The sequence below is a fragment of the Scylla paramamosain genome, chromosome 42 (genome assembly GCF_035594125.1).
Source record: "Scylla paramamosain isolate STU-SP2022 chromosome 42, ASM3559412v1, whole genome shotgun sequence".
NCBI classification, from domain to species: Eukaryota; Metazoa; Arthropoda; class Malacostraca; order Decapoda; family Portunidae; genus Scylla; species Scylla paramamosain.
This window is the reverse complement of record NC_087192.1, coordinates 4,880,342-4,904,947: the sequence shown is the minus strand read 5'-3', so window position 1 is coordinate 4,904,947 and position 24,606 is coordinate 4,880,342. Positions and strand designations below refer to the sequence as shown.

The following is a 24,606-nucleotide window of genomic DNA, read 5'->3' as shown; positions in this document are numbered from 1 at the left end:
CCGCCCCGGGCGTCTGTCGCTCAGGTACGCATTACATGTGGCCCGACAGGTGCTGGGAGGTGGCCGCACGCCCCTGCTGGACCGGCGGACCGCCATAATCACCTGTGATGAGGGGGATGGGAAACCACCACTCCTAATTAAATGTATAAGTAACTTTATCGTAATTTGGTAACTTAAAGTAAATACATAAACTGTAAATATGTAATGTAGAGCGACAGCTGTTGCGTGCACAGGGCTTAACGCAAGACTCAACCATTAGCACGGTGGGGAGTGCGAAACTTACTCCAACAAATGACGAGCTGAGCACCGTCTGCCTTGAGGCTGCTCGAGTTGACGATTATTGTAGCTTTAAAAATGGCGGGGCAAGTCCGTAGTCAGTAAACCCTCTTATCTAATTTAGAAAGACGTTAGTATTTTATTTGGAGCAAAGTGAATGACGTAAACATGTTTATTTCAAATGAATTTTATGTATATACTGGATTTTAATGACCAAATAAATAAAATATAGAAGTTTATATGCACAGTTGGACTCTCATGTGACGGAGTAAACCTCGGAAGCGGACCAATGAGCGCGCACTTGGTTGTGACGTCATTGGCTTCGCTTTGAGGCGGGAGTGGCCGGGCGGGCGTGGCTCAGTCGGTCAGTGGTGTGCGCGGGCGAGGTGTGTGGTTGTCGCATTGGTTTTATCCATTCTATCGTAATTTGCGTTTTTAACTTTGTTTTAGAAGTTTTACTTCACGATGACGACTGAAACCGAGACCAAGCCTGTGGAGCAGACTGAGGAGAAGAAAGAGGAGGTGAAGGAGGAAGTGAAGAAAGAAGAAGCCGAAACGAATAACGCTGAAGAGAAGGCGGACGACAAAGCGGAGAAGGCTGACAAAGAAAAGAAGGAAGAGGAGAAGAAGGATGTTAAGGCCAAAAAGGAGCCGGCCGCCCCTAAGCCTGCCGTACACAAGCTGGACTTTAACAAGGACGTGGTGTATCTCTACCAGTTCACACGCACCCCCGTCCTGCCCTCGCTCAGCCCTTACTGCCTGAAGGTGGAGACCTGGCTCAGGATTGCGGATCTCAAATACGAGGTGAGCACCGTCTCTATGCTGTGTTCAATGTGTGCTAGGGAATCAGGGCCCCAGAACCCTGCCAGGGCCTCCCTAAGCCAGCCACGCCTGGGTCAGCTCGCCGGGACGCTTGGTGCTGGCTGGCGTGGTTTGGTCGCGAGCCGCACGGACGCTGCGTCTGTCACATTCCCATGACCGTGTATTCAAAGTACCAAAGCTCCGTGTACTTAATGTAATTCTCGATAGTTTCATGTTCACAAGTCCCTGTAGGTAATGAATAGTGTGTAGTGTGGGTGGCGGTGGCGATGGCGGCGGCGTTGTAGTCTCGGGATGGCGTTGACAGCTGGTGGCCGGCACGCCGCGTTCCTTGCCAGCCCCGCGGCTCCACGCCAACCCCTGCCTCCACCCAACACCAGGCTAAGTCCCGCAAAGTTTGAACATGGCCGTGGGGGTGTAGGACTGTGCTGACGGGTTAGGGCTCTGTAGGATGTGTATGCGTGGTTGTGTGTGTATGCGTGGTTGTGTGTGTGTGTGTGTCGGGTGTGTGCCTGTGGTGTGGATGATGGCTGGAAGCGAAGAATGGAATGCGGTGAGGGTGGCGAGGGGCGTGAATGAATGTTAGGCGGCCAGGGATGTAAAGAAATGGTAGTTTGGTTAGGCGAGAGGGAATTTTAGCGACGGTAGTTGAAGACGAAGTACAGTAAGGGGGAACTGAAGTATGGAGGTTCTTCTGTAGTTATAACTAATGTAACAAACTCCAAAGTTGCCTTCTTGTGCTCAAGAAGGTTGGCTCTATTGCAGTTATTACCAATATTACGAACTCCAAACTTATAATTTTCCATTGTTCAAAAACTACCTTTCATTGTGTCTTTAGACCAAGTTAAAATAATAATCCAGAAATGGGTGTATACTGGAAGTTGAACTGCAAATTTATCAGTGAGTGCAGAGGTGGTTGACTGGTGGAGAGGGGCGTGGTGGTGATGGTAAGTTACATTGTGCATGTGGGCATAGCGATGGGTATGAGGGGCGTGGCATGGTAGTATGGTTGAGTCTGTTGGTGCGTGGAACCATTGTTAAGAGGCTGGCTATGGGTTAGTGTAGGGTGTGATAAGGGTGAAAGGGGCGTGGCACTTGGGTGTGGTGAGCGTGAAGTGCGGGGGATAGTTTAAGGTGTGGTGGCTGACTGGTTGGTGGAAGAACGGGAGTGGAAAGGAGGCGGCGTGGTGGAGACCTGCAGGGCAGGATAAGGGAGGAAGCGTAGCGGTGGGTGGAAGCAGCAGGTGAAGGTGGGGCGCGGCGAGAAGTTTGTTTCCTTGACATATGGTTCAGCTATGTAGCCAAGACGACCCACGAGGAGCTAATGATGAGATGCCCGAGTGTCGTATTCCTTGTTGTCGAGTGGCCCCGGTGCAGTTGTCCTGGACCGTGTTGCATGCAGGAAGAAGGGATGGTAGTGGTGCGTGCTGGCGGGCGGGTGGGCGTGGGCGGGTACAAGGGAGGGTGCCGCTGCAATGGTTAATGCCGTGCTTCCTTCTTGTTGCCTGGGTGGCCGTTGGGGTTGCCTACTACACACCCAGACTCCCGGCAATGGTGTCGGTGTCCATGGAGTGAAGACTCGGTGGTGGCGCTGCGTGAGGGGGAGGATGGGATGGGCTTGTGGAGGTGATGTGCTGGGATGTGGCTTCGCTTTTTTCCTCGTTGTTAGGCCTTCCCGTAGGCCTACTAATGTAAAGGGTCTTTTAAATCCCTCATGAGAAAGAACGCATTATCACAAGGGAGAATCTGACCTTAAATCGGTTCGACAAACCGGATTTCTTATCCTACCGGACAAAAAAGTTTGAGCATTAATTTTTTTTTTTTTTTCCCTCAGAATCTGACCAAAGATAGCGTGAATGGAACGAAATTCTTATTGGAAGTCAAAATGAAAATGTATTCTGAATAACTGACTAGAATTTTGTAGAGGTTCATTCTTGGTACGTTGTGGATTTCATTCTCATGCTCAAGAAATGATAGTTGTACAAAGATTAAATTAATTTGAATACCTTGTCCCTTCGAGTCTATTTTGATAACCAAACTTGCAAATTCTTTCGAGTCCAATTCAATCACTACACTGCCCGTTAGCTTTCAGTAAATCCATCATTCATAGACCTCATCTATACGGTGTTTCATTACATAGTTTGGCTGGTCTTCAAGGACATGTACAAATCCTGAGAGCCATCCGTTAACACAGTTCAGAGGGACCGCACCTTTTGTATGGCATCGAAGAGTTTCAGCGTCAGCACACCAGAGCTTAGCGTTAGTTGACAGGCTTCGCGTTACGTCATGACAAATAGGTTAATCTTAGTCACCGAAAGTAATTAAATCTACGCCTAGAGGACAACAAATCTGCCTAGTGTGTTTACTTCCATACTTTCGTGAACCAAGAGCGCATCAATCAGTGTAGAGGGAAGCATTAAGCGCAGGTGTGAGTGTGGCTAGACAGGTGTTGGGTTTCGAGCAGCTTCCTGTGAATAATAGATGGTCCAGAAGGTTGCATGTACAACTCTTAGTAAATGCTACGAGTGTCGATAAAACTGGGAATATGACGTCAGCACAAGTCGAACATTGAGTGTGTGCTTGTGACAGCAGAGAGAGAGAGAGACTGTCATTAAGACAGTTTGGAATTGTACTCTAGGGTAATAAGCCACATAATCTACGAACTTTATTATTCATGTGTTTATTATTTTCGTCTGTGCTTGAATTTTTGAAGTGAATTAGTACATACACTCAAGAATAAGAGTATTACGAGTATATGGTAGAGTATATTTGGTACCTGTCAAGTGAAGTGCCGTCTGGAGCTGTGATTGGGTGCTAGTTTAGAATGCATGCACTGAAGTGTGTGTGTTGATCTGCCAGGGTGCTAGTGAGCGTTAGTGCTGCCTCAAGTAGGTGTTGTCTTTGCTGTCACGAGTAAGTGCAAGATACATAGGTCCTTCATTGCGATACTGACAGCCTTGATGACAAACTGATCCCCGTTAGGTTGTGTTGACGAAGCTAACAGTACTCGAGTAATATTTGTGCACGTGCCTCGCGGCTGCCATTATCACGAGGGCAAGTGTTAGGAAGGACGAAAGGCCCAGATGTGAACCGTGACCTTTGCGCTCCTGCAAGCTGGTAGCTGTGTGAGTGTGGAGGAGCATCGCTGCTCTTATCATGTCAACTAGTAATGTCAAGGAGTTTATGTGGTGCGGGACGTGCCTGGTGGACTGTCCTGAACGCTTGGTTTCGTGTCTCCCCCGCTTCCCCACTCGCCCCTTCCCCCACCACACTGAAGGATCAGCATTTTCTGAGTGTTGCCAGCATTCACCCTCACCAGTCTCATCATTTATAACTATATTCTGGTCGGAGGGACCACAGCCATTTTTCTCTGCCCCGAGGCCTAGGAGCACGGCGGCTGAGCTTAGGCCTGTGTAGTATTACAAGGTTCATTACTCCATGTGAATAATTCGCTTTTGACGCTGCAAGATTGCTGACGTGGGTCTGCCAGGTGGCGAGGGAGGGAGGAAGACGCGAACACCGGGCGAGGGTGGCTCGTGGCGCGCAAGGCAGCACCAAACTACCTCTTAAAGAGGCTGCAATCCAACTTGACACTTCATCATTCCCGGCGAGGTTCCTTGATAGTCTTTATTTCCTTGGTGGGTTCTCCCCTCGTGGTGTAAGGCGGCCAGGGAGTGCAGGCCCGATCCGCGCTATCAAGACGGAGTGAGTTGAGGGGAGGCGGCGGGTCTGTAGTTTAAATGTTCTTTCATCGGTCATTCTTTCACCCTTTTCTTGCACGGGACTTCTGGTTCTCCTTGTTGCCGGAGCCTCCGCCGTGGTGAGCGGCCTCCGATTCCCCTCCAGGCTACACCGGAACTTCCGGCGTCACGCCCATCTGTACCTGTCATTACCGGGGCTGCCCGCCCGGGGCCGCTTTGCCTGCCTGCCTGCCTGCCTGCCTGACTGATGTGCCGCCGAGGTTATATTGCTTCCTCCCACAGAAAATCCCTCGCAGCACGGCATGCAGAACGCAATATTGGAGTGGGAGGTGGAGAGCGAGGAAGGGAGGCGTGTGTTAAATGTGCCGTTGTGTAACTTTCGGGACAGGAAGTTGTGTTATGGTGGCCGCAGGAGTGGAGTGTGTGGCGAGGCTCGGAAGGAGGAGGGAGAGAGGGAGGGAGGGGGGTCACTGACAATTGGATGAGTGAACAAGATTTTTGCTGAGAGTCTGTTGGCTACAAGGTTTTTGAAGGGAGTGCACGTGACTGGCAGGCGGGCTGACAAGTGACATGAGAGGACAGAGTGCAGCGGGAGTCCCCATCACCTTTACTGGATTGCCACCTGCCGCGTGTGAAGGCCAATGGTCGGCACGTCTCCTGGGTGGGCAGGTGATGCGTGAAGGGTGGGATGTGGGGTAACAACCGAACTGGACCTTGGGACATTATTGGTCTGACGCGACGCATTCAGCACACTGGTCTCACCCCTCCACAATATGCTGTTGCTGCTGTGGCAGATGTCTGCGCCTCGCATATCGCCTAAGCGTTCAACCGTTCAGTTTTTATGGAAGTTAATTTTCATCGATGAACAGCTTTTTTAGATGTAATGCTTCATGTACGTGTGGTGAAAGCAGTGACAACAGTAGTGCGCGGCGCCAAGGCTTGACGTCGCCACTGCCTGCATGTCCTCAGCCTCCCGGGCCTCGTGGTGCAGCGCCTCACTACGAGCGGCGTCAGGAAATGAGTAACACATTCAAGGCGAAGGAAGCGAGTTATTTTGTAATGCCAGGAATCCAGTGTATTAGTAATGGCGCGCCGCGACTCGCTGTCGCTCGTGCGGAGCAGGATGGGCGTAACTGAGAGCCTTGCTCATAGATAATAGGTTATTTCATAGAGAAAATTATTACAGATTTAGTTATCTTGCAAGACCAGTTTGCCTTAGAAATAGAGGAATTCAATCTTATGCAAACTTTCAGGGCTGCTACTTTTTGTACTGCTGTTAAACCTGTTAGGCTGGACCGCGTGAACTGAGACTGGGTGACCCTCAACGTGCGGAACCGTTCTGTTCCTCCGATGGGGGAGGGAGACTGAGCCTTAGTCGCGTCAGCCACGTAGATCACTAAATGTTCTCGAAACATCAAATCAATGTGTCTTATCTGCTTTGAGATAGCGAGTCGTTTAGGTCGTGTTGGTCACGCCGTGACGGGTGTCTGCAGTAAACCTTGTCTGGCGACAAGTGGCAGGGCGCCAGGACTGGCTCGTGTGATTAATCTCATTAGTGACGAGTGCAAATGACGTACAGTTTTGTGAGACGTTTGGCAGAACAAGTTGTCGGCATCAAGGGCGAGGGTCTGCAGGTGTCCACGGGGACACAGTGAAATCACTCCCTTAATGAAATCACTCCCTTCTCCTCACGCCCTCCGAGTCAGGCTGGCGTCAGCGGCATTGATTTTGAGGCGCAGGGAACGAAACCACTAAATAAATAATTAGCTTGGTGCGTTGGGCGTCATTGGTGTGGCAGCAGCAGCCGCTGTCGGCGGGATAAGCGCAGCGCCCTCAGCCAGACTGGTTGAGCCTTTGCCTTCTTTGGGCGTTGGCTGACAAGAAACCTTTAACGGAGTGCTGAAGGCTCGCAGGAACACGCGCCCATACAAAGTTCAGCACTGAAGCTGCCGTGATTTGTTTACTGTTGTGCAGTCCTTAACCTCGTGACACTTGCACGGCATTCATTCGTGTACACAAGGCGAGGCTGCGGTGTGCGTGGGAGGCCACCCTGGGGTACACGGGGCACGGGAGGCAATGGGGGCTGCCTGTTTCCTTGCGCCATCACTGTTTTGTTCAGCTTCCCGACAGATACCGGACCTGATTACTATTTATATTTATTTATTTATTTATTTTTTTTATTTATTACTTATTTATGTTGAGGGTGGAGGCTGAAGGCTGGGTGAAGTGTGGAGGGGAGTGGCGGCAGTGCAACTCATGAGGGGTGTGGGTGATGCCGGGTGTGGGTCACACGGGCCGCTGCACGTGCGTATATTGATCCTAGTGCGTTCCTTCCCCCACCCCCCTTCCTCCTCCCCCGATGTCTCCTACCGCCGCCCGCGCCAGACTCCCGCACACAAAGACCTGCCGTCCACGTCTGCGCCGGGATGCTCCCCTGTCCCAGCCCCGCGCCGCCCCGCGCCGCGCCAAGCACAGGCACCGCGGCCCGTCCTCAGCTTGCCTGGGAGTGTACGTGTTACTGTCATGGCTGCTCGCACTAACTTCATGACCGGGATGCCGAACTGTGAGGACCGTGAGTCAGCAGGCGAGAGAGACTCGGTCAGCACAGGGATGGAGGGTTAGTCAGTACTGTAAGTCAGCAGGGAGGGAGGGAAGCCAGCAGTCCTGTTAAGTCAGCAGGGAGGGAGGGAGGCCAGTCAGTCCTGTAAGTCAGCAGAGAGGGAGGGAAGCCAGCAGTCCTGTAAGTCAGCAGGGAGGGAGGGAAGCCAGCAGTCCTATGAGTCAGCAGGGAGGGAGGGAGGGAGGCCAGTCAGTCCTGTAAGTCAGCAGGGAGGGAGGGAAGCCAGCAGTCCTGTAAGTCAGCAGGGAGGGAGGGAGGCCAGTCAGTCCTGTAAGTCAGCAGGGAGGAAGGGAGGGAGGCCAGTCAGTCTGTAAGTTAGCAGGGAGGGAGGAAGGCCAGTCAGCCCTGTAAGTCAGCAGGGAGGAAGGGAGGGAGGCCAGTCAGTCCTGTAAGTCAGCAGGGAGGGAGGGAGGCCAGTCAGTCCTGTAAGTCAGCAGGGAGGGAGGGAGGCCAGTCAGTCCTGTAAGTCAGCAGGGAGGGAGGGAGGCCAGTCAGTCCTGATCTGGTGGATTTCAGACACGGTAACCCAGTAACCTGTGGCCTCATGATCCTGACATTCTCACCCTCACCCCTCTCTGACCTCTCCCTCTACCTCCCTCCCATCTCCTGACCCCAACTCCTTTCCTTCAGCACTCCATGACCCTTTTCCCCTTCCCTCCTTCCCTGGCACTCCTCTTGGTGCTCCCTTTCCCCTCGTAACTTGCCTCCCCCTCTTGCCACTACTCCCCAACACTTATGAGCCGCGCGGCGAACCCCTCCCCATCCCCCTCCTTCACTCGCTGCGGTGCTATGAGTGTTGGTGGATGGTTAATTGTCACCCATTACGAAACGGTGGTTAGGTAGTCAAGGGAATAGGAATGGTTGACAGTAGAGTTACAAGGTAAAGGCTGAGACGAGTGGTGGGCTGGTGGCTGGCCTGGTTGTAATGAGCTTAATGATGATAATGCTAATACTACTTGGCTGCCTCAGTGCCATAAAGCCAAATTATTGTGTCTCTAATCCTGTTGGTCTTCCTTCCCAGAATGTGGACCACAAAATGAAGTACAAGAGCAAGAAGGGTCAGTTGCCCTTCGTGGAGGTGAACGGAGAGGAGATTGCCGACTCTGCCATCATCATCAAGGAGCTGGGCACGCGGTACAACAAAGACCTGGACGCCAGCCTCACCGCGGAGCAGCGCAACGTCGCCCATGCCACCATCTCCATGATCGAGAACCACTTCGCCTGGTAGGTACACGAGCTGCGGGGTGGCGGGTGGCGGGCTGGGGAATAGTTCAAGGTGGGGGGAAAAAGTGGCATTGGAGTATTAATGATGGGAAACACTTGGGGCCCGAGGGAGTGAGTCGTCAGGCTGATAAACAAGCCAAGGAGAACGTGGTGTTGTCTGGCGCCGGGATTAAGTAAATAACTCACGGGTTGTATCAAAGTTTAAACAAGTAAGAAAACGAGTGTTGTCTTTGTGAAGTTAACAGGGATGCTCTGTCATGCGATGTGCCGCGCAGCATGCGTGGGAACACACACACACACACACACACACACACACACACACACACACACACACACACACACACATTGTTTTCCCGTAAAATTTGGGCACCTGTTGTAATAGTGTTGTGCGAGAGTGCCAGCAGGGACGGCGGGAGAGAGTAAGGCGCCTGGGGCGGCGTGATGACCCTGGTGTTGTGGCAAAATGCAGTGTGGTGTGACATTTGATGCATGGCCGGGTAACCTCATCAGCTGTGGCTGGCGACCGGTGGTTACCATGGAAACTTGAGCAGGAGCGATGTGGCTAGGAGGGCGAGGCGACACCCGCCCTCCCCAGCCGCCTGAGGGCTGTGGCTCCACCTGCACGTCGCCTTGCCCTGGCACGGCTGCTTCACGCAGACAAGCCTCTCGTTCCCTTTTCAAAATCAACCTCTTGAAGATTTGAATGTGTGTGTGAGTGACGCTACGGGTCATTTCTCACGGTGCGGCAGCGACCCCTGCTGACTTAGCACTTGGGTGGCGGCCTGCTGAGCCTCGTCAAGGGTTCGCTGTAGTCAGCCTAGCTAGTTATGCTTCTAGCAGTAACAGGCGTGTGAAAAGAGGGATTCACCATATATATATATATATATATATATATATATATATATATATATATATATATATATATATATATATATATATATATATCACTAGTGTGAGAAGGCTAGTGCAGGTGGCAGAGTCATCATCGCCGCCAGTGAGCACTGCGAGGTCGGCCGCGATGGCCCGGGGCTCAGGTTACCGGAAACAAGTGAAGACCTGCATTTCTGGTCCGAGTTGACACTCGGATCCCAACAGGTCTTGGTTTCCCAGTCCTCACTTGTTTCGTTGTCTTTGTTTCTTGGTGTCTGGGTAGCGAGTGGCCCTGGCGTGTAGCCACCGGCTGTGATGTGTGTGATGTTCAGTGGTACAGGACACCACCGCGCCCCAGGCTACTTGGTCCAGTGGGAGTAGATAACAAGCTTTATAAAAGCAGTAAGGAAGCAAAGATGCCATATAGTTTTTGGCATGAGAATGCAGCAGTCCTAGCCTCGTGTAGGAATGGCAGGGACTGGAGTGTTGAGCGAGGCGTGCACGGGATGGCGGCTTGGTTCTTTCCTCAGCGAAGCTGGGTGGAGGTCTAGTGGCTGCCTGCACCGTGGCTCATCCTTTGTACCGGCTCGGGCCAGGGAAGGGTAAAAGAGCCATTCTGTTGTCGCATAGTTGAGCCTAATTATCTGGTTTATACGAGAAAATGTGTCCATGCGGGAGTGAGGAGGGCGAGCAGCGGCTGTCAGCGCGCCTCGGCAGCTGGCACCCTCCACCCGGCGGGGAAGCGCTCCTACCAATTACTTCTTCTGCCGGGAAATTAGTTATTTTTACTCTTCTGATTGACTAATTGCACTCTGGGTTTTGTCGAGTTGCGTGACCTTAGCTTTTGTCCGCGAAAATTATGAAGTTGAGTTAATCTCTTTAAATGTTGGCGTGGCGCGAGGTAACGGCGAAGGCAGGGGAGCGTCGGGTCGCAAGAGGACGCCTCGCCTGGCAGCGGGATGCGGGTGCTACTGCCCACAAATACGCCAGGTGGTTGCCTAGTAGTAAAATATTTAAAGTTTTGGAGACAATTCTCCTGACAAGAGGTGGTGGACGTATCCACTGGCCAGCGTAGTACTGTGGAGGCTGTGTTTTTTACATCCAGTCTGAAGCCCGGAGAGGTGGTGGCGGCGGGGCATGCGAGGTGATGGTGGTGGGAGGAGGGAGGGGAACGTGTAGTGAGGCTGCAGCAGATGTTAGCATCGCTCGGTCATCACAAGCCCACCCTTCATTCACAGTGATTCCCACTCCCGGGACGCCATGATGAAACACTTACGGGGTGAGGATAAGTGCTATGATCGGCTTGCATGGAGTCACGAGGGGCCGTGCTGGGGACAACATACCCGGCTGACCTCTTCCCGACAGCTGCTGTTGTCTCGAGCTGCTAAGCATACAGAAATGTTTACAGTACATATTTTGATTCAAACACTTCCCTGGCCGTAAACTTATTCTTTCAGCAGCAAGGGTAACGTGACTAGAAGGAAGGGAGAGTGACGGGGGATGGAAGGAGAGGCTAGGCGATGTGTAGGTTCGGTGTGCTTTAATTACACCAAGATGGGCAAGTTTTGTGGCCGAGTGCTAGACTGAAAGCATGTGGTGTGGCGGGAGGGAGGGAGGGTGATGAGAGGGAGGCAGCAGGCACATCAGCAGCGTCCCTTCCTCCCTCACCCCGTCCTCCACACCCCCTCACCCCTCCCGCGTCCTGGCTGGTCCCGTTTTTTGTGGTCGCGCCTCTGGAATGTGTAGGGCGGTGGCCGTAGTAGTGGAGTGGAGGGGAGCTAAGGTACCAAGTGTCTTTTTAACGGCGAAGGAGGACTCTGGATACGAGTGCAGGCGTGGCAGCTGCGGCATATCTCTTGTGGATATGGATACCCTGGGGAGAAGGAGGATGTTGGGTTTTTGTGAGGATGGCAAGAAGATGCTCGTGTGTGTGTGTGTGTGTGTGTGTAGCCGGCAACCAGTGTAGATGTAGATATGGTGGTGGTGCGGAAGTGCGGTCGTGGTCGGGGATGACTTTTTGGTAGCATTGTTGAGTGGAAATTGGGTACATTGAGTGAATGGAAGAAGAATTACTATGGGTGGAATTATCGATGTAGCGTGGATGGGTGGGTAGTGTAGCGTTGAGGAGGGATGGATGGAGGGTGTGTGGAGGAGGAAGGAGCCGAGGAGCACAGTAGTAATGGGGAGAGGATGGGGGTGAACAGTGACGGTGGTGAAGGGGGCGCGCGTGAGCCAGTCTGATGATTATTCACTTGGTGGCCTAACATCTGATCATGACTCATCCTCTCCTGCCCTGTCCCGCCCTGTTCTGTCCCGCCTTGCCCCGACCCGCCAGCCAGGCAGCCCTTAACCCGTACCCAACGTGTTCCCCCGCCTCCGTCCGTCACCCTGTCGCTCCTCATCCGTTACTCGCCTCCTCGCCCTGCACATCATAAAGAATGCCTCATGGTACAGATCAGGGAACTTCTCTTAGCAAAGCGTATGTGGGAGTCCTCTTTCCTTCAGCGGGTTTTTCTCGCCGTGAGTGGAGCCTCCCGCCGCCTGCCCTGATGGACGAGGCTGAAAGCTGGCGTGCTCCACAGGTGGTTCTTAATGCCTCTAGTTCGTACGTGCAACTGCGTGGGCGTCTGGCTGCCGCTGTTGCTGCAGAGTGGTGCGGGCCATGAAGATGTGGTTAGAGATATTGGAGCGAGGAAGGGAGGGAAGCTGAGCATTGGAATGGCAGTCATTGTTGATTGTCGGATTGAGGGAGGGGGTGAGGGAGAGGATGGCACACTGGTGGTGGCGGCGGCGGCGTCGGCAGTAGCAGCAGCGATTGCTGCTTCTGTAGATAGAAGGTTCAGGGCGAGTATTAGTGTGTGTGTGATAAATCTTGTAGGACAACCGGCGTAAGTTTATCGGTCCTTATCAGTTCTAGAGAGATAAGCTCGCATATTTTAATTCATCTTAGTCATGCAATTGTTTTACGAATTGCTTTTTATGTCCGTTCCTATCAGGAAAAAGTGATGAACAATTTTCAAGTAAAGGTACACAGCGTGGACCAAGAATTGATGAATAGACTTGAATTCGAGATTGCTAAGTGTTCAGGTCTTCTGGCAGCATTATATTATCTGTATTAAGCAGATTGAACCCATTCCATGCTTAAACGGCTATTTTCAACAAAGGTGTGACAGCTCACTGAGGTCAGAAAGAACATTACTAAATGTAGAATGAAAAGGAGTGGCGGGAGGGACGAGGGGATGAGGGGGACAATAGTTTGAATGCCTCGCTAGCTTGGCACTCACGCCTGGGAGGCATGCCGGGCGAGGACGACGAGCAGCAGAACCTATCCTAACTTTGCAGTGGTTCAGATCCATAACTTCATGAAATTCCACTTACTCCTTCCTTCTGGGGGTCCCGTGGGCACGCGTCCTGCCCCGGGTGGCGCCTCCTGCGGGTCTGGCCAGGGCCACCATGCAGGGGATGAGACACCGGGATGGCACGGCGCTGGTCACGGCCACCGCTGGTCAACAGTTAACACTCCAGTGTGCCCCACGGGAGGAATGTTTACTGTAACAGGATCCCTCCCACCGCCCTCTCCCTCTCCCTCCCTCGCCTCTCCTCGCTCCACTCTCCTCTAACCAAGGAAATTCCGCGGCAGCCAAGATTATCCTCCCGGGATTTTAGTTTTTTATCTGATTAGTTTATTCTATGAAGTCATTTCATTAAGTCCTTGATTCAGTTTAACATTCAGTGGTTGATTTAGGCGTGTTAGTGCCAGTTTGGCCTCCACTAGACGGGTGGCGTTTCCTGAGGCACCACTGTTAGCTACAGCTCTTGTTAAGGGAACTCAATGCCACCAAAAATTAATGTATTAGGCTCACATCCCGTCTTGTGGCGCCTTGCTTTGTGATAATTGAGACACATGAATGCGTTAATAGAAAGCTGCGGAGGATGGTGAGGGTCGGGGTGATGCTGGGCGGAGGGGGGAGAGGGAGAGAAAGAGAAGCCTTGTCCCGCCCTCGCCTCCCTGGCCAAGCCTGACAGGAGTGCAGTGTGGGCACCTCGTGTGGCTCGCCCGTCTCCCGGAGACGCGGGAGTAAAATAATGGCACGTAACAGGTGGGTCGCTCAGCTCAAGCCAGCCTCGCCCCACCGCCGCCTACACCACCACTTCGTACTGCCTCCCCATGTTTTGCCGGCGTTAGCCTCGATCAATAGAGTGACGGCGGCAAGACAGCGACTACTGAATGTGAACGTGCTGGTGCCACTGCCGGCGTATGCCGTGCTTAAGAGACCGCAGGCGCTGTGGTCTGGGGAACGGCGCTGTGGCTTGGCTGATTACCATTTATAGTAATTAGGTACCGTAGTAATGGGAGGAAGAGGCTTGTGTGTGGACAGTACCGTAGTTGTCTTCGCTTCGGGTTCTCACTGTTAGGTAAAGATCCTCCTCGTCTGCTCGAGTGGATAATGTATGCGATGATAGGGCTACACTGTTTCATATTCACAGCTTTAATCTAATTTCGCCGAATATGACGGCCGAGGAAGACCGAGGAAGTTCTTAATTAATTGGAGGCAGCCACAGGTGTCCCGGTTGGAGGGTAAAAGCCGGCCTGGGTTGGCAGTGGGAACTGGTGGTGCTGGCCTACAAGTGCTGGCCCGTGACCGTATCCGCCGCGGCTGCCACCCGACGCTCCTCGCTTGCATCTCATTACGTCACGGGCTGTCAGGCGTCTGTCTTGTCTTGAGCGTGAAATTAGAGGAGAATAGTTGTGGTATTCAGCTGTTCGGTCAGTCACATGCATTTTGCCGAGGACATTGTCAAGTGTAAATTTTTAAGGATTTAGGATCGACCGTGCGTGGCGCACCATTGGTGAACTACTGATGATACCTTCACCACTGTCATCAACTGCGGTTTTCCTCTAACCTCTAACACCACGTTTGACTTTGATAAATTGATCACTTCCTTCGCGAGAACATTCCATTGGCCCTGTGATCGCCAGGGTGGAGGGAAACTGGAAATGACGTTTGTTCAATGCGTCACCCGTAATGGTTCCTTCAGGCATCCCCCGTGTGGGAAGAAGTGCGGTGGTAAGGCTGTTGGTAAATCAGGGCGGAACGGTAGGCAGCGTGGAGCCAGCATATAGTGAGCACTTTCCGAGCCTGACACTTGCAGGTTACGAGTTTCTGGGGACGCGCTGGGCTGCTGAACATTGGGCTTTAATGTTAGAAGTGGCATTCTGATTTCTGGAGCCTGACTGAGAGTGGGAGGTAGAAGCGCGCCTCGGCATGGCAAAAATGGATGCAAATTACAAGCTTAGTGATCATCTGAGCTGAACGGAGGGGACGGAGGGAACTGCACTTTGTGGTATCGCGAATTGAAGGTTGGTAGCACGTGACAGACTACCGGAGTCAAGCGGCCAAATGCGAGAAGAATAGGGGAGGGAGGGGGGAGGTGTACAGTCAGGGAAGAACTGTAGATGAACGTGTTTGTGTGAGTGGAGGGAAGGTCGGGATGTCGGCTTGCTAGCGGCGTGTATCGCGTTTCCCCGAGACACCAACACTGCCTCTTCCCTTGACGGTCTTCGCTCTTTCCGCTTTCCCCTAACCAGATACTGACTTATTGATAGATATTCTTAGAGTCTTAGGGTAGTTCTTGCTCATTTGTGTGTTCTGGCTTATCGCATTGAAGTATCTCTTAGTAGTCCTCATTCAAACTTCGCTGTGTGGCAGAAATTGAAATGACGGTGGCAGTTGCGGTAGTGGTGTTGGTGAGGTTCCGAAAGCCACCAGGCAGGAGCTGGAGCCATGACGCACGCCGGTCTGCGCTGCCTAACGTTATTTAATGCCCCAAAGTGCTTCTCCTAGCATATCGATCACTTTTATTGTTTCGTGTTCTTTGTCTCGCCCCGCGCGCAAATTGTCAAAAGGAATGTAGATGTAGAATCGAACCATACAGATATTTGTAGTTATTTATTCGTAGATTTTTCACGTACCCTCATCCTTCGTGTAGACAAAAGTAAGATTTACATAAGACATAAAAAATAAATAAATTCAGTTGATGGCATAGTCTACGAAGAGCGGAAATGTGTTTTTGGCCGCGAGCAACCCTCCCTCACTCCCTCCTTCCCACCCTCCCTAGTGTTGCTGGCTGTTGATCTTGTCATTTTCCAGGATTGTATTCTTTGGCATGTAGGTGCTGCGTTCTTTTGGCGGTGTGTGTCCCCCTTTGAGGATGCATGAGACGGTGGTTTCAGCAGGTGATCTCAAGGTCAGGGACGCGGTGGTTAAGAACAAAAACTACCGGGAGTGTGTGTGATGAGCGTTGCTGGAAGAGGATGCTGTGGTCTTGCTCTCCCTCTACCCCTCCTCCGTACACTCGCGCTCATGCCTCGGTCGCCGCGTTGCCTACTGGGTGAACATTTTTCCTGCAGCATGTACTGTTCGAATTTGTTGAGGGACTCGTTTTTTTATGCACCGTGGTTAGTTTACTATAATATTGTTTACTATGCGTGTGGTGCTGACCGTTCTTTATCGATTGGATTAAAAAAAAAAAAGCTACATGCGGTGCGGACGGGAGGCATCGGGTGGTGTGGGGAATACAGGGCGTGTGGAGTATTGATTGTGGGAATGAATACAAGCAGATGGTGTAGGCGGGGGGCGGGGTGCTGTTAGGAGTTTGCATGTACGGTTTTGAGTGCGTTTCAGGACCGTGACTACTACGAGAAGATGCTTGATTGGTTAGCTCTTGGTAAAGGGCTAACAAAGGGATGCAGGCCCAGCGTTCAGTAATTGTTGTCGGACCATTATGAACACAATGCACTAACCAGCCTTAGGGACGGTTAAGTGGATTGTCTTGAGGCACCGCTGGATGCCTGTTGCTGGGAACCACCTGTGGCCAACCATCTGGCGGCCCGCTCTGTTCACCGCTTCCTTCCTCATACCAGCTTCCTTTCAGCAAGTGGCGCCATCCTAGAATAAATAATGTCAATGTTTTGTGTTGACTTTTTCTCGTAGTGTTTTTCTTTTGTAGTGTAGAGAGAGAGAGAGAGAGAGAGAGAGAGAGAGAGAGAGAGAGAGAGAGAGACACACACACACACACACACACACACACACACACACACAGAGAGAGAGAGAGAGAGAGAGAGAGAGAGACACACACACACACACACAGAGAGAGAGAGAGAGAGAGAGAGAGAGAGAGAGAGAGAGAGAGGATTGCCGCTATTGATCCCGTCTGGGCCCCGTCTGGCGGAGGGAGCAGCTACAGGCTACCTCCTGCCTGCTACAGCCGCCCCGCGCAGTGCCCTTCCTCCTGCAGGTTGTACATTTTTTATTTACTTTATTTTATTTTATGAATGTTTTGTGTATACATTTCTTCATTTTCTTTTAACAATTTCAGGGTCGTGAAGTCTTTCATCTACAACAACTCGGATAGTTTCACAGAAGACTTTAAGTTGAACCTGAAGAATATGTATATGGTCCAGCGAACTCTTCCTGCAATCATCAATAACTTCCTCTTTAAGCGTAAACTTAAAGCGGTGGGTGTCACCATAATTGTAAGCTGGACTGGTGCAGTGACCCCTTGGCAACTTTAAACTAACAATCTTCGCAAGCAGTGCCGAATGGGGGATGGTCTAATCTTTTTCCTGTTTTCAGCGCATACTAATCAGAACACTTGCATTGCTATGTGGGAGCTTCTAATGGTGTACTGGGTCTAGCTTGCATGCTCGGTTTCTATTAACCAGCTTCTCTTTTACTACTAATCCTGCATCTACAATAACACTGGTGGTGGGTATTCTTCAAAGGGTGGTGAAGTGGTGGCGGTGTCGGTGCCCCGGGGAGTGGGTTAGGGCAGCCAAGCTCAATCTTCAACAGGCCCTCAACACCCGCATACCCAATGCAGTCCTCAACTTTGCCTTCAAGCTGCGTTACCGGCAGGTCAGCGCAACTTGGTGGTCCAGCACCTTATAGGAGGATCATAAACTTTGTGCTCTTGTACTTATCCAAATAAAGCACACCGATGTTATGATCCCTATTGGTTGTTCCATCTAGATTGTCACCCAACACCTGTAGCTTAGCACTGACTTTACTAGCAACAATTGTCAATCGCTTTACACCTTCTTGTCGCTGGTGTTCCTGTTGCTGCCGCTGCTGCTGCTATCACTTCTGCCGATGCTGCTCCTTCCACACCCCCTGCTCTTCAGTTTTCACAATAGTGTCCTTAAGCAGGTGGAATACCTGCAGGAATCCTGGAGGAGTATCGCACATCCACCATTCGTCTTGTAGGCACAGCTTATTAACACACACACAGAGGAATAACTGTGGCTTGTTGGAAAGTGGTGATAACCTTTCCCATTTTGCTGTTAACCAAGTCTGTAGTGGCTAGCATTCACCTGGCAGTTACACCTTTACAAAAACCAGCATGTTGCATGGGTGTCCTTTTTCTTGTAGGGTGGTTAAGTCCTGGCGCACCAAGAATCCAGCTGGAATGCTCGGTGCTTACAAGATGAACTTACAGCAGATCACTGAAACGAAGTGGCCCAAGCCTGTCCTTGAATTCATCTTCAAGTTAAAGTTCAGGAGGGTAAGCTGCTACTGCCCATGCCACCAACTAACTGCCTTGCTACCTTTCCTCCTGGTTTGCCCGCTTTTGCTTCCTCCATCACAGTGTTACTGCCCAGTCATTTTAGTATGTTCAGTAGGTGTTCCCAGTTTGTCATGCACTTACTTTTGTGTTTAGAATTTTAAAGCCATGGAATACTTGATTTCTCAAGCAATTTCCATGGATGCCGTGATTTTAAGTAGTTTCTGTGGACTCCATAATTACATGGTGTAAATATATATTGTAGCTTGCATGGAAATAATTTTTAATCAATTTGGTATATCCCAGGCTGCCAAGAAAGTACGCGCACATGGTATTGGTGTCCACAAACCTGAGGAGATTGAAGAATTTGGGCACAATGACCTGATGGTCCTCTCTGACCTCTTAGGAGACAAACCTTTCTTCTTTGGAGATGATCCCAATACGGTAAGACATTGAGACTTTGTTCATGTATTCATTAGCTCCATGAAAAGTATTGGTATAAGTAAACCTCCTTTCTTATCTCCACTACTGTTCTCACACATTTAATATGAATTTGAAAGTCAATGTTCTCCATCTCCATGTCTTTATTTTTTTGGTAGGTTTTTGAAATTTTGAATAACTATTTTTGGCCAATCTTTGGCTAATAGGCTTTGAATATAGTTAAAGGTTTTCAAATTAGTAAAAACAATGTACTTTATTATCACCATCATCATCATCATGTGCTATTGTACTGCTCAGGTTGCTAATTTATGACCTGATCATCGCATGAAGCATCTTGTCCCCGTTCACATTTTTCTCTTGAATGGTAGGCACTATCTAAACTTTCAGTTTGCTCCATGATCCATGAGGTTGTCCTTCTCCATGATGTGCCAAGCTTTTTCTCAACTTTCTGCATCAGGCATCAAACATTTTTATTTATGATTTCCTGAAATTTGCCATCCATAAGTTTGAACTGGAAGAATGCACTGACTGTAAACTCTGATGATAATGAAAGGTCACTGTAAACTCTGATGATAATGAAAGGTCACTTTCCATAAGACTGCCATGCTTACCGACAATACTCAATCCCTTTGCAACCCTTCTTTAGGTGTAGGTTTCTTTTCATGATCTAGATATTTATCATCAGTTTTTTGCCCTTTGGTATATATGCTCATGGATACATTCTGTTGTTTCTTCCTGTTTTAAATATGTAAGTCTAGTTTGTTACTGTAAACTGTAGAACGTTTTTATTCGTATTCATCTTCATCTTCTGTTTAATGTAATTTTATATATGTGCACTGTGTTTAGAAAGAAAATGAGTAACTGTGTGGCATCACTCTAGGTAAAACATGAGCCTCACTTTCTTTGCAGTAAACATACATTGTCTCTGACTGTCTTGTATTTTGTTCTTAATGTGTCATAGCCAGTGGAGGTTAAGTACTATGCTTCATTTTATATCTGATATTTATCAAATGACACTGCACACTTCTTTATTTCTCAGACGGTTTTGTTTCCCCAGATTGTGTATATTCTACCACTTATGTTGGTAATATATTGGTGGCTTTATAAAACATTTGTTTCTTTTGCTGCAGGAAGTTAGAACATGATCATGAATTTCATGAATCGGTCATTATAGTCTGCTTTGAGGAACCATCAACTAACTAATTGGAGCAGGGGAAGGCAAGAGCTTATGGACATGGTACATCAAGGGGTTGGACTTTGAAGGGGAGGGATGCTGGAGCAACTTCATTCACTTGGCCATGAAGTTGCATCACTTCCAGTCTTTAGATCTTTAGATCAAAATTCATATCAGTATCTTTTCAGTACAATTGTTGAGTTGCTTCATTTTAGTATGTCATGTATTTTTTTATGAACTCAAACAATGCACCTCATTTAAAATACATTCACATATACATGGTGATTTCTTTGTCTGAAGGAGAATGTTAAAAACAGCGAGATGCAGTAGAGATAGAATACTAGGAAGCACTGATTGTCCTGACATCATGAAAGACTGGAAGGAGTTGTAAAGTGTAGATATTTGGCTATGGATATTGAGGCAGGAGGTTAATGGAGACTAATGAGCCATGGAATGAGGGAAGTGTAAAAGTTTTATTGGTTCTGAGTAAAGTTTAGGAAAAGACGACTATCTTTGGGGACAAAAATTGAAATGGAGACCAAAACCACGGATCTTTTTTCTAGATTTTCTGAGCTCAAAATTTTTTTGTAAATTTTCTCGTCCTTGTAGATTTGCCTCCCTTGTCTCCTCTTCCACATCTCAATGTATCTTCACCTTTGTATCATATCCCAGAGTTCTGCCATCAGAATTCTATTGGCACCTCTTAGACATTCATCTCACTCTTGTTCTTTTCATTTCTCTCTTGCTGGACATCCTCCAAAATTTTGTGACTAGCTTTCAAAGTATCAATGAATACCTTAACCACTGCCCTTGCTTCTGAAGGATTAATTTATGCCACACTGTGAGTGAGCCTTAAGAAGTGCACATATTTATAGCACTGTATAGGTTTCAACAGTGATTATATTATATATTCTATTCCTCAATATTCAACAGCAATTTTGCTATAATTTTTTATTGGATTTCATCACGACCAATTCATTAACATAGTTTAATGGTTTATTTTACTGAAAACAAGTGTTGTAGCATTCCAGTGTGATAAGTAAAGAATAATAGTGTGGATTGTCTTATTTTGTTGATCTGAGACACAAGGTCTTCAGCTAACAAATGATGATATTTTTCAAATTGTGCAGAAAGTGTTAAGACTAAATATCAAAGCCACATGCAGTCTACTTACTGCATACTTGGCTGTTGTGCTGCTGCTTCCTAGATACTTGATGATTATTGATCTTCAACAAATGTGCAGCACCTCTTTGTAGCTTGTCTTGGGTGAAGTATGGCATGTGGAAAGCATCTGTTAATTTAGTAAAATATCAATATAATGTTTTGCAGTGCTTTTTATGTTTATTCTGATGAGAATCTTAGAAAACAATTCAAATTCAGTCTGCTATAGTTGGCTGTAGATTTCCATTGTTATTCTAAAAGGATGAGCAGAAACGTAGTGAGTGACTGGTTTAATTTCTTAACAATTGTATTTCATGAAAGCAAAAAAAAAGTGCTGGTAAAATTATAAAACTTCATGATCTAAAAGCATTTTTTTATTGGCCATATTTGGCTGTCTTCAACAAAGCTGTTGACTCCTCTGTAGTAATTCTTCAAGAATTAAGGGATCTTCATAAGGCAACAGAAATGAAGGAAGGCTGAATGTGGTCAGTGCAGCAAGAGTTGTATCATGTACCAAAAGTAACAGGTTCTCTACTTGTATCTTGTATCCATATGCTCTTCGTTACCCGTTTCCTAATCCTTACTTTCACTTCACTTATCACTTAATCTCTAATACTAAATAACAAAGGAAATAATCTCTAATACTAAATAACAAAGGAAATATGATGCAGAGATGAGAAAATTAAGTATACCCAAAACCTAATAAGGCTTTGGTGATAAGTGTAGCTCAGCTGGTAATTTGATGGCAAGATAACAGACTGCTGCTGTTTTCATTTAAATTTTGTTTAATTTCATGGATAATTTTGCAGGATTTTCATCTAGAATCTTCCACTTTTTGTAGGAGCTGGAATTACTACAACTATTACTTTCACAGCTCGATGTGGTTGCATTCGCCAACCTTGCCCAGGTTGCATTCATGGACAAGGAAGTCAGTTACTCTCTCCGTGACTGGATGACTGAAAACTGTGCCAACTTGGTAGAGTTCTGTAACCGTGTCAAGGAGCTCGCCTTCCCTGACTGGGAAGAAATGTGCACAACCCTGGACTTGAACTCTCACCTACCCAAGCCTCCCCCTACTGAGGAGAAGGCTGAAGAGCCAGCAACTGAGAAGGAGGAGAAGACAAAGGAGGAGGAGAAGAAGGACGAAAAGGAGAAGGATGATACTGAAAAGGAGAAGGCTCAAAAGGATGAGAAGGAAGGAGAGAAAGAAGACAATAAGAAGACGGAGGAAAAGGAGAAAGAAGAGGAGAAAAAGTAAATTGATTATTCAAAGTTGTTGAAATAAGTGGAGAACCAAATCTATTTGTAATATATGTGATAAATGTTGTTTGAAAGGCTTTTTTTGCTTGATACACTTTGTATAGATCTTCTTGTTAGCGTGGAACACAAGCACCTCCCCGTGCCGATTTAGCCGTTAACGTTTTGGTAGCCACTATCAGAAATAAGCTCGTTCATACCTTCATTGTTTGTGGGAGAGTTCAAACAGTAAGGCCCGAAGCATTTTGGAGGGACAAGGGTGGTCTTGGCTGGCATATTCCCAGTCGGGCCTGTATATTATAGTGTTGGTTGGGCTTTCATGTTGTAGAGCGCAGATTGGTCCCATTTTGCCAGAAATTTCCTCTCCCTTGCTGTTGGAACTGGTACCAATTCTTTGTAGAATTCTTTGCTCTTGATAAGTGTGTTGTAGATCACTACTAAATGATTCCTTTTCACTGAAGGTAATGACAAGATTTGTATTCAGACTGAAATTCTTCAGAGGTCAAGTTGAAGGTTTGAGCTGGTTGAGTCATAATCTGTGTGGCTTATATAGCTTGTAGATTTATTCCATATGATTTTAGTTAAGTAAAGTTTTAAGAGCAGTATTATTCATGGAAAATGAGTTTGCTACTTTTAATACCATGACAATGAAATTTCTTAATTCTCATTCTTTTTTATGACTTTTGTACTATTAGTTTGTACATTACTAGCTTTTAATATGGCAACTAGAACATTATGATAGTTTATACATATGAAGTTATTTTGTAATAAGGAAATACTCATTTTATAGGTTCTCTTTGATACCAGAGGGAAAACTCCCCACCGCTTCTTGTGATAGGAATGCTCATGCTAAGCGGGTGGTCTGTCTGGGGTTTTTGGTCTGAATCACTGCCTGGCTGCTTGTGGAGGGTTGGGCAAGTACACCATTCCAGTTGGTAGTTCATTTAAGAGGGTCAGTAAGTCTTCATCTTGCAGCTGACTACTTAAGCAGATTTGTAGTTGAGGGTCGGAAGCATGTTACATACCTATGACAAGAACCTGAGACAGCCCCTTCTTGGACACCCCAAAATCTGATGGATCCAAAGACAGCTTCACGGCACCACAGTAGTCACTAGGGACCAGAGTGCCGCACAATCAAAATTATAGTAAGGCACAAGGACTTGTCTGCTAAGAAACTCAGTGCTGAGAACAGAATATACATGCTAGTTCTAAGGGATTAAGAATTTTTTACTAAAAGGCATTGCACAGTATTTTCGGTCGATAATTGTGCTGTGATAACAAGAACACCAGTTTTCTAAGAAGTGCTAAATAGAAGTAAGCCATTCGTACAATGAAGTTTATAGCCTTGTGCTTAGTCCAAATTGTAAGAATGATTTATGCTCCAATTGCTAATGTTGGCCCTAGAAATCTTGCTAGACCCTTCAAAGTGTATGATATCATGTTCGTACCCTAGCTTTTGTACACTTGGTACCTTAAGGCTTCAGCATTGGTGTAGTAGGCAATATAACTGGCATTTCTATAATAGGCACATACACCACAGTTATCATGTATACACAGACGTATTTATGTTCCTCAATAAATGTATCCTTTTAGGAATATTTAACCTCATTCCTGCACCCTGATCCAAGGGGGGATGTGCAGTGGTGTACCCTCGCCGGTTTTACTACATTCAGTCATTTTTGGTTATTTGTAATTTACCAGTTTTTTTTAATGTCTGTTGTGGAGATAAATAAATTGTAAGACTTGAGCTTGGCAATGTTGCAAAATGACCACAGTAATGGTGAGTGTGAGGGGACGACTGACGGGGATGGAATGTTGGATTGTGCAGGACTGGAGTGCCAAGGAATGAGCGAGCTTGTTGGAAATCAGATACTAAGTGTGAAATGACTGCTTAACTTCCCATGTAATTGACACTAAAGTGATTATGAATTTTAAGTTAGTGTTATTTGCTCAGCTATTCATTCTTGTGGGGAAGGCCATGTCCTACTGGCTGGTATCTAATACATGACCTGTGTTCTACATTAGAGGCCAAGGTGTGGGTCAAGTGTTATGATCAGGCCTGGAGAGGGAGTGGCTTGTACTGCATATTGCTGTCTGAATGTGTGTCCATCCATATAGCACGTGCCTATATGAATGTCACATAACCAAGGGAATAATAAGGTCAATAAAATACTAGTGATATAACAATGCTTTAGGTCCTACTACTCTTAAGTCCTTGACTGACTGACTTGTGAATTCTCAAGCCTTGGAAAATGCTCTGGTAATGCGAGACACTACTGATGAGTCAAATTTGCTTAAATGCTTTTGGTATCTAGGTTTACTTTTGCTCTTTAAAGTTGCTTGGGTGTGTTCAAAGTCATGCAGTGATCAGCCCTTGACTCTTCTGGATTCTTATGCATTGGAAGATTTCCTAGTATAAATCAAGAGTAATTCAAGATACCATGGATGGCAAAGGGAATAAGCAATTACAACCTATATCAGTAGTTACATTTTTGCTT

General features: G+C 47.9%; 1 protein-coding gene across 3 annotated transcripts; it reads left to right on the top strand.

Annotated features, from left to right (window-relative positions):
* The first annotated feature begins 495 nt into the window (after nt 1-495).
* Nucleotides 496-24,043, top strand: LOC135093180 (failed axon connections-like). 3 transcript variants are annotated; one of them, XM_063992145.1, is made up of 5 exons: nt 496-1,080; nt 8,438-8,640; nt 17,297-17,429; nt 18,382-18,519; nt 21,726-24,043. In XM_063992145.1, exons 1-5 carry the CDS (start codon nt 742-744, stop codon nt 22,107-22,109), a joined length of 1,197 nt encoding a protein of 398 aa, XP_063848215.1. In that variant the 5' UTR covers nt 496-741; the 3' UTR covers nt 22,110-24,043. The 3 variants fall into 3 exon arrangements, with proteins under 3 accessions (XP_063848215.1, XP_063848214.1, XP_063848217.1); XM_063992144.1 differs by lacking the exon at nt 17,297-17,429 and adding an exon at nt 16,891-17,029 and having other exon boundaries at nt 608-1,080; XM_063992147.1 differs by lacking the exon at nt 17,297-17,429 and adding an exon at nt 17,943-18,075 and having other exon boundaries at nt 621-1,080.
* The last annotated feature ends 563 nt before the right edge of the window (nt 24,044-24,606 follow it).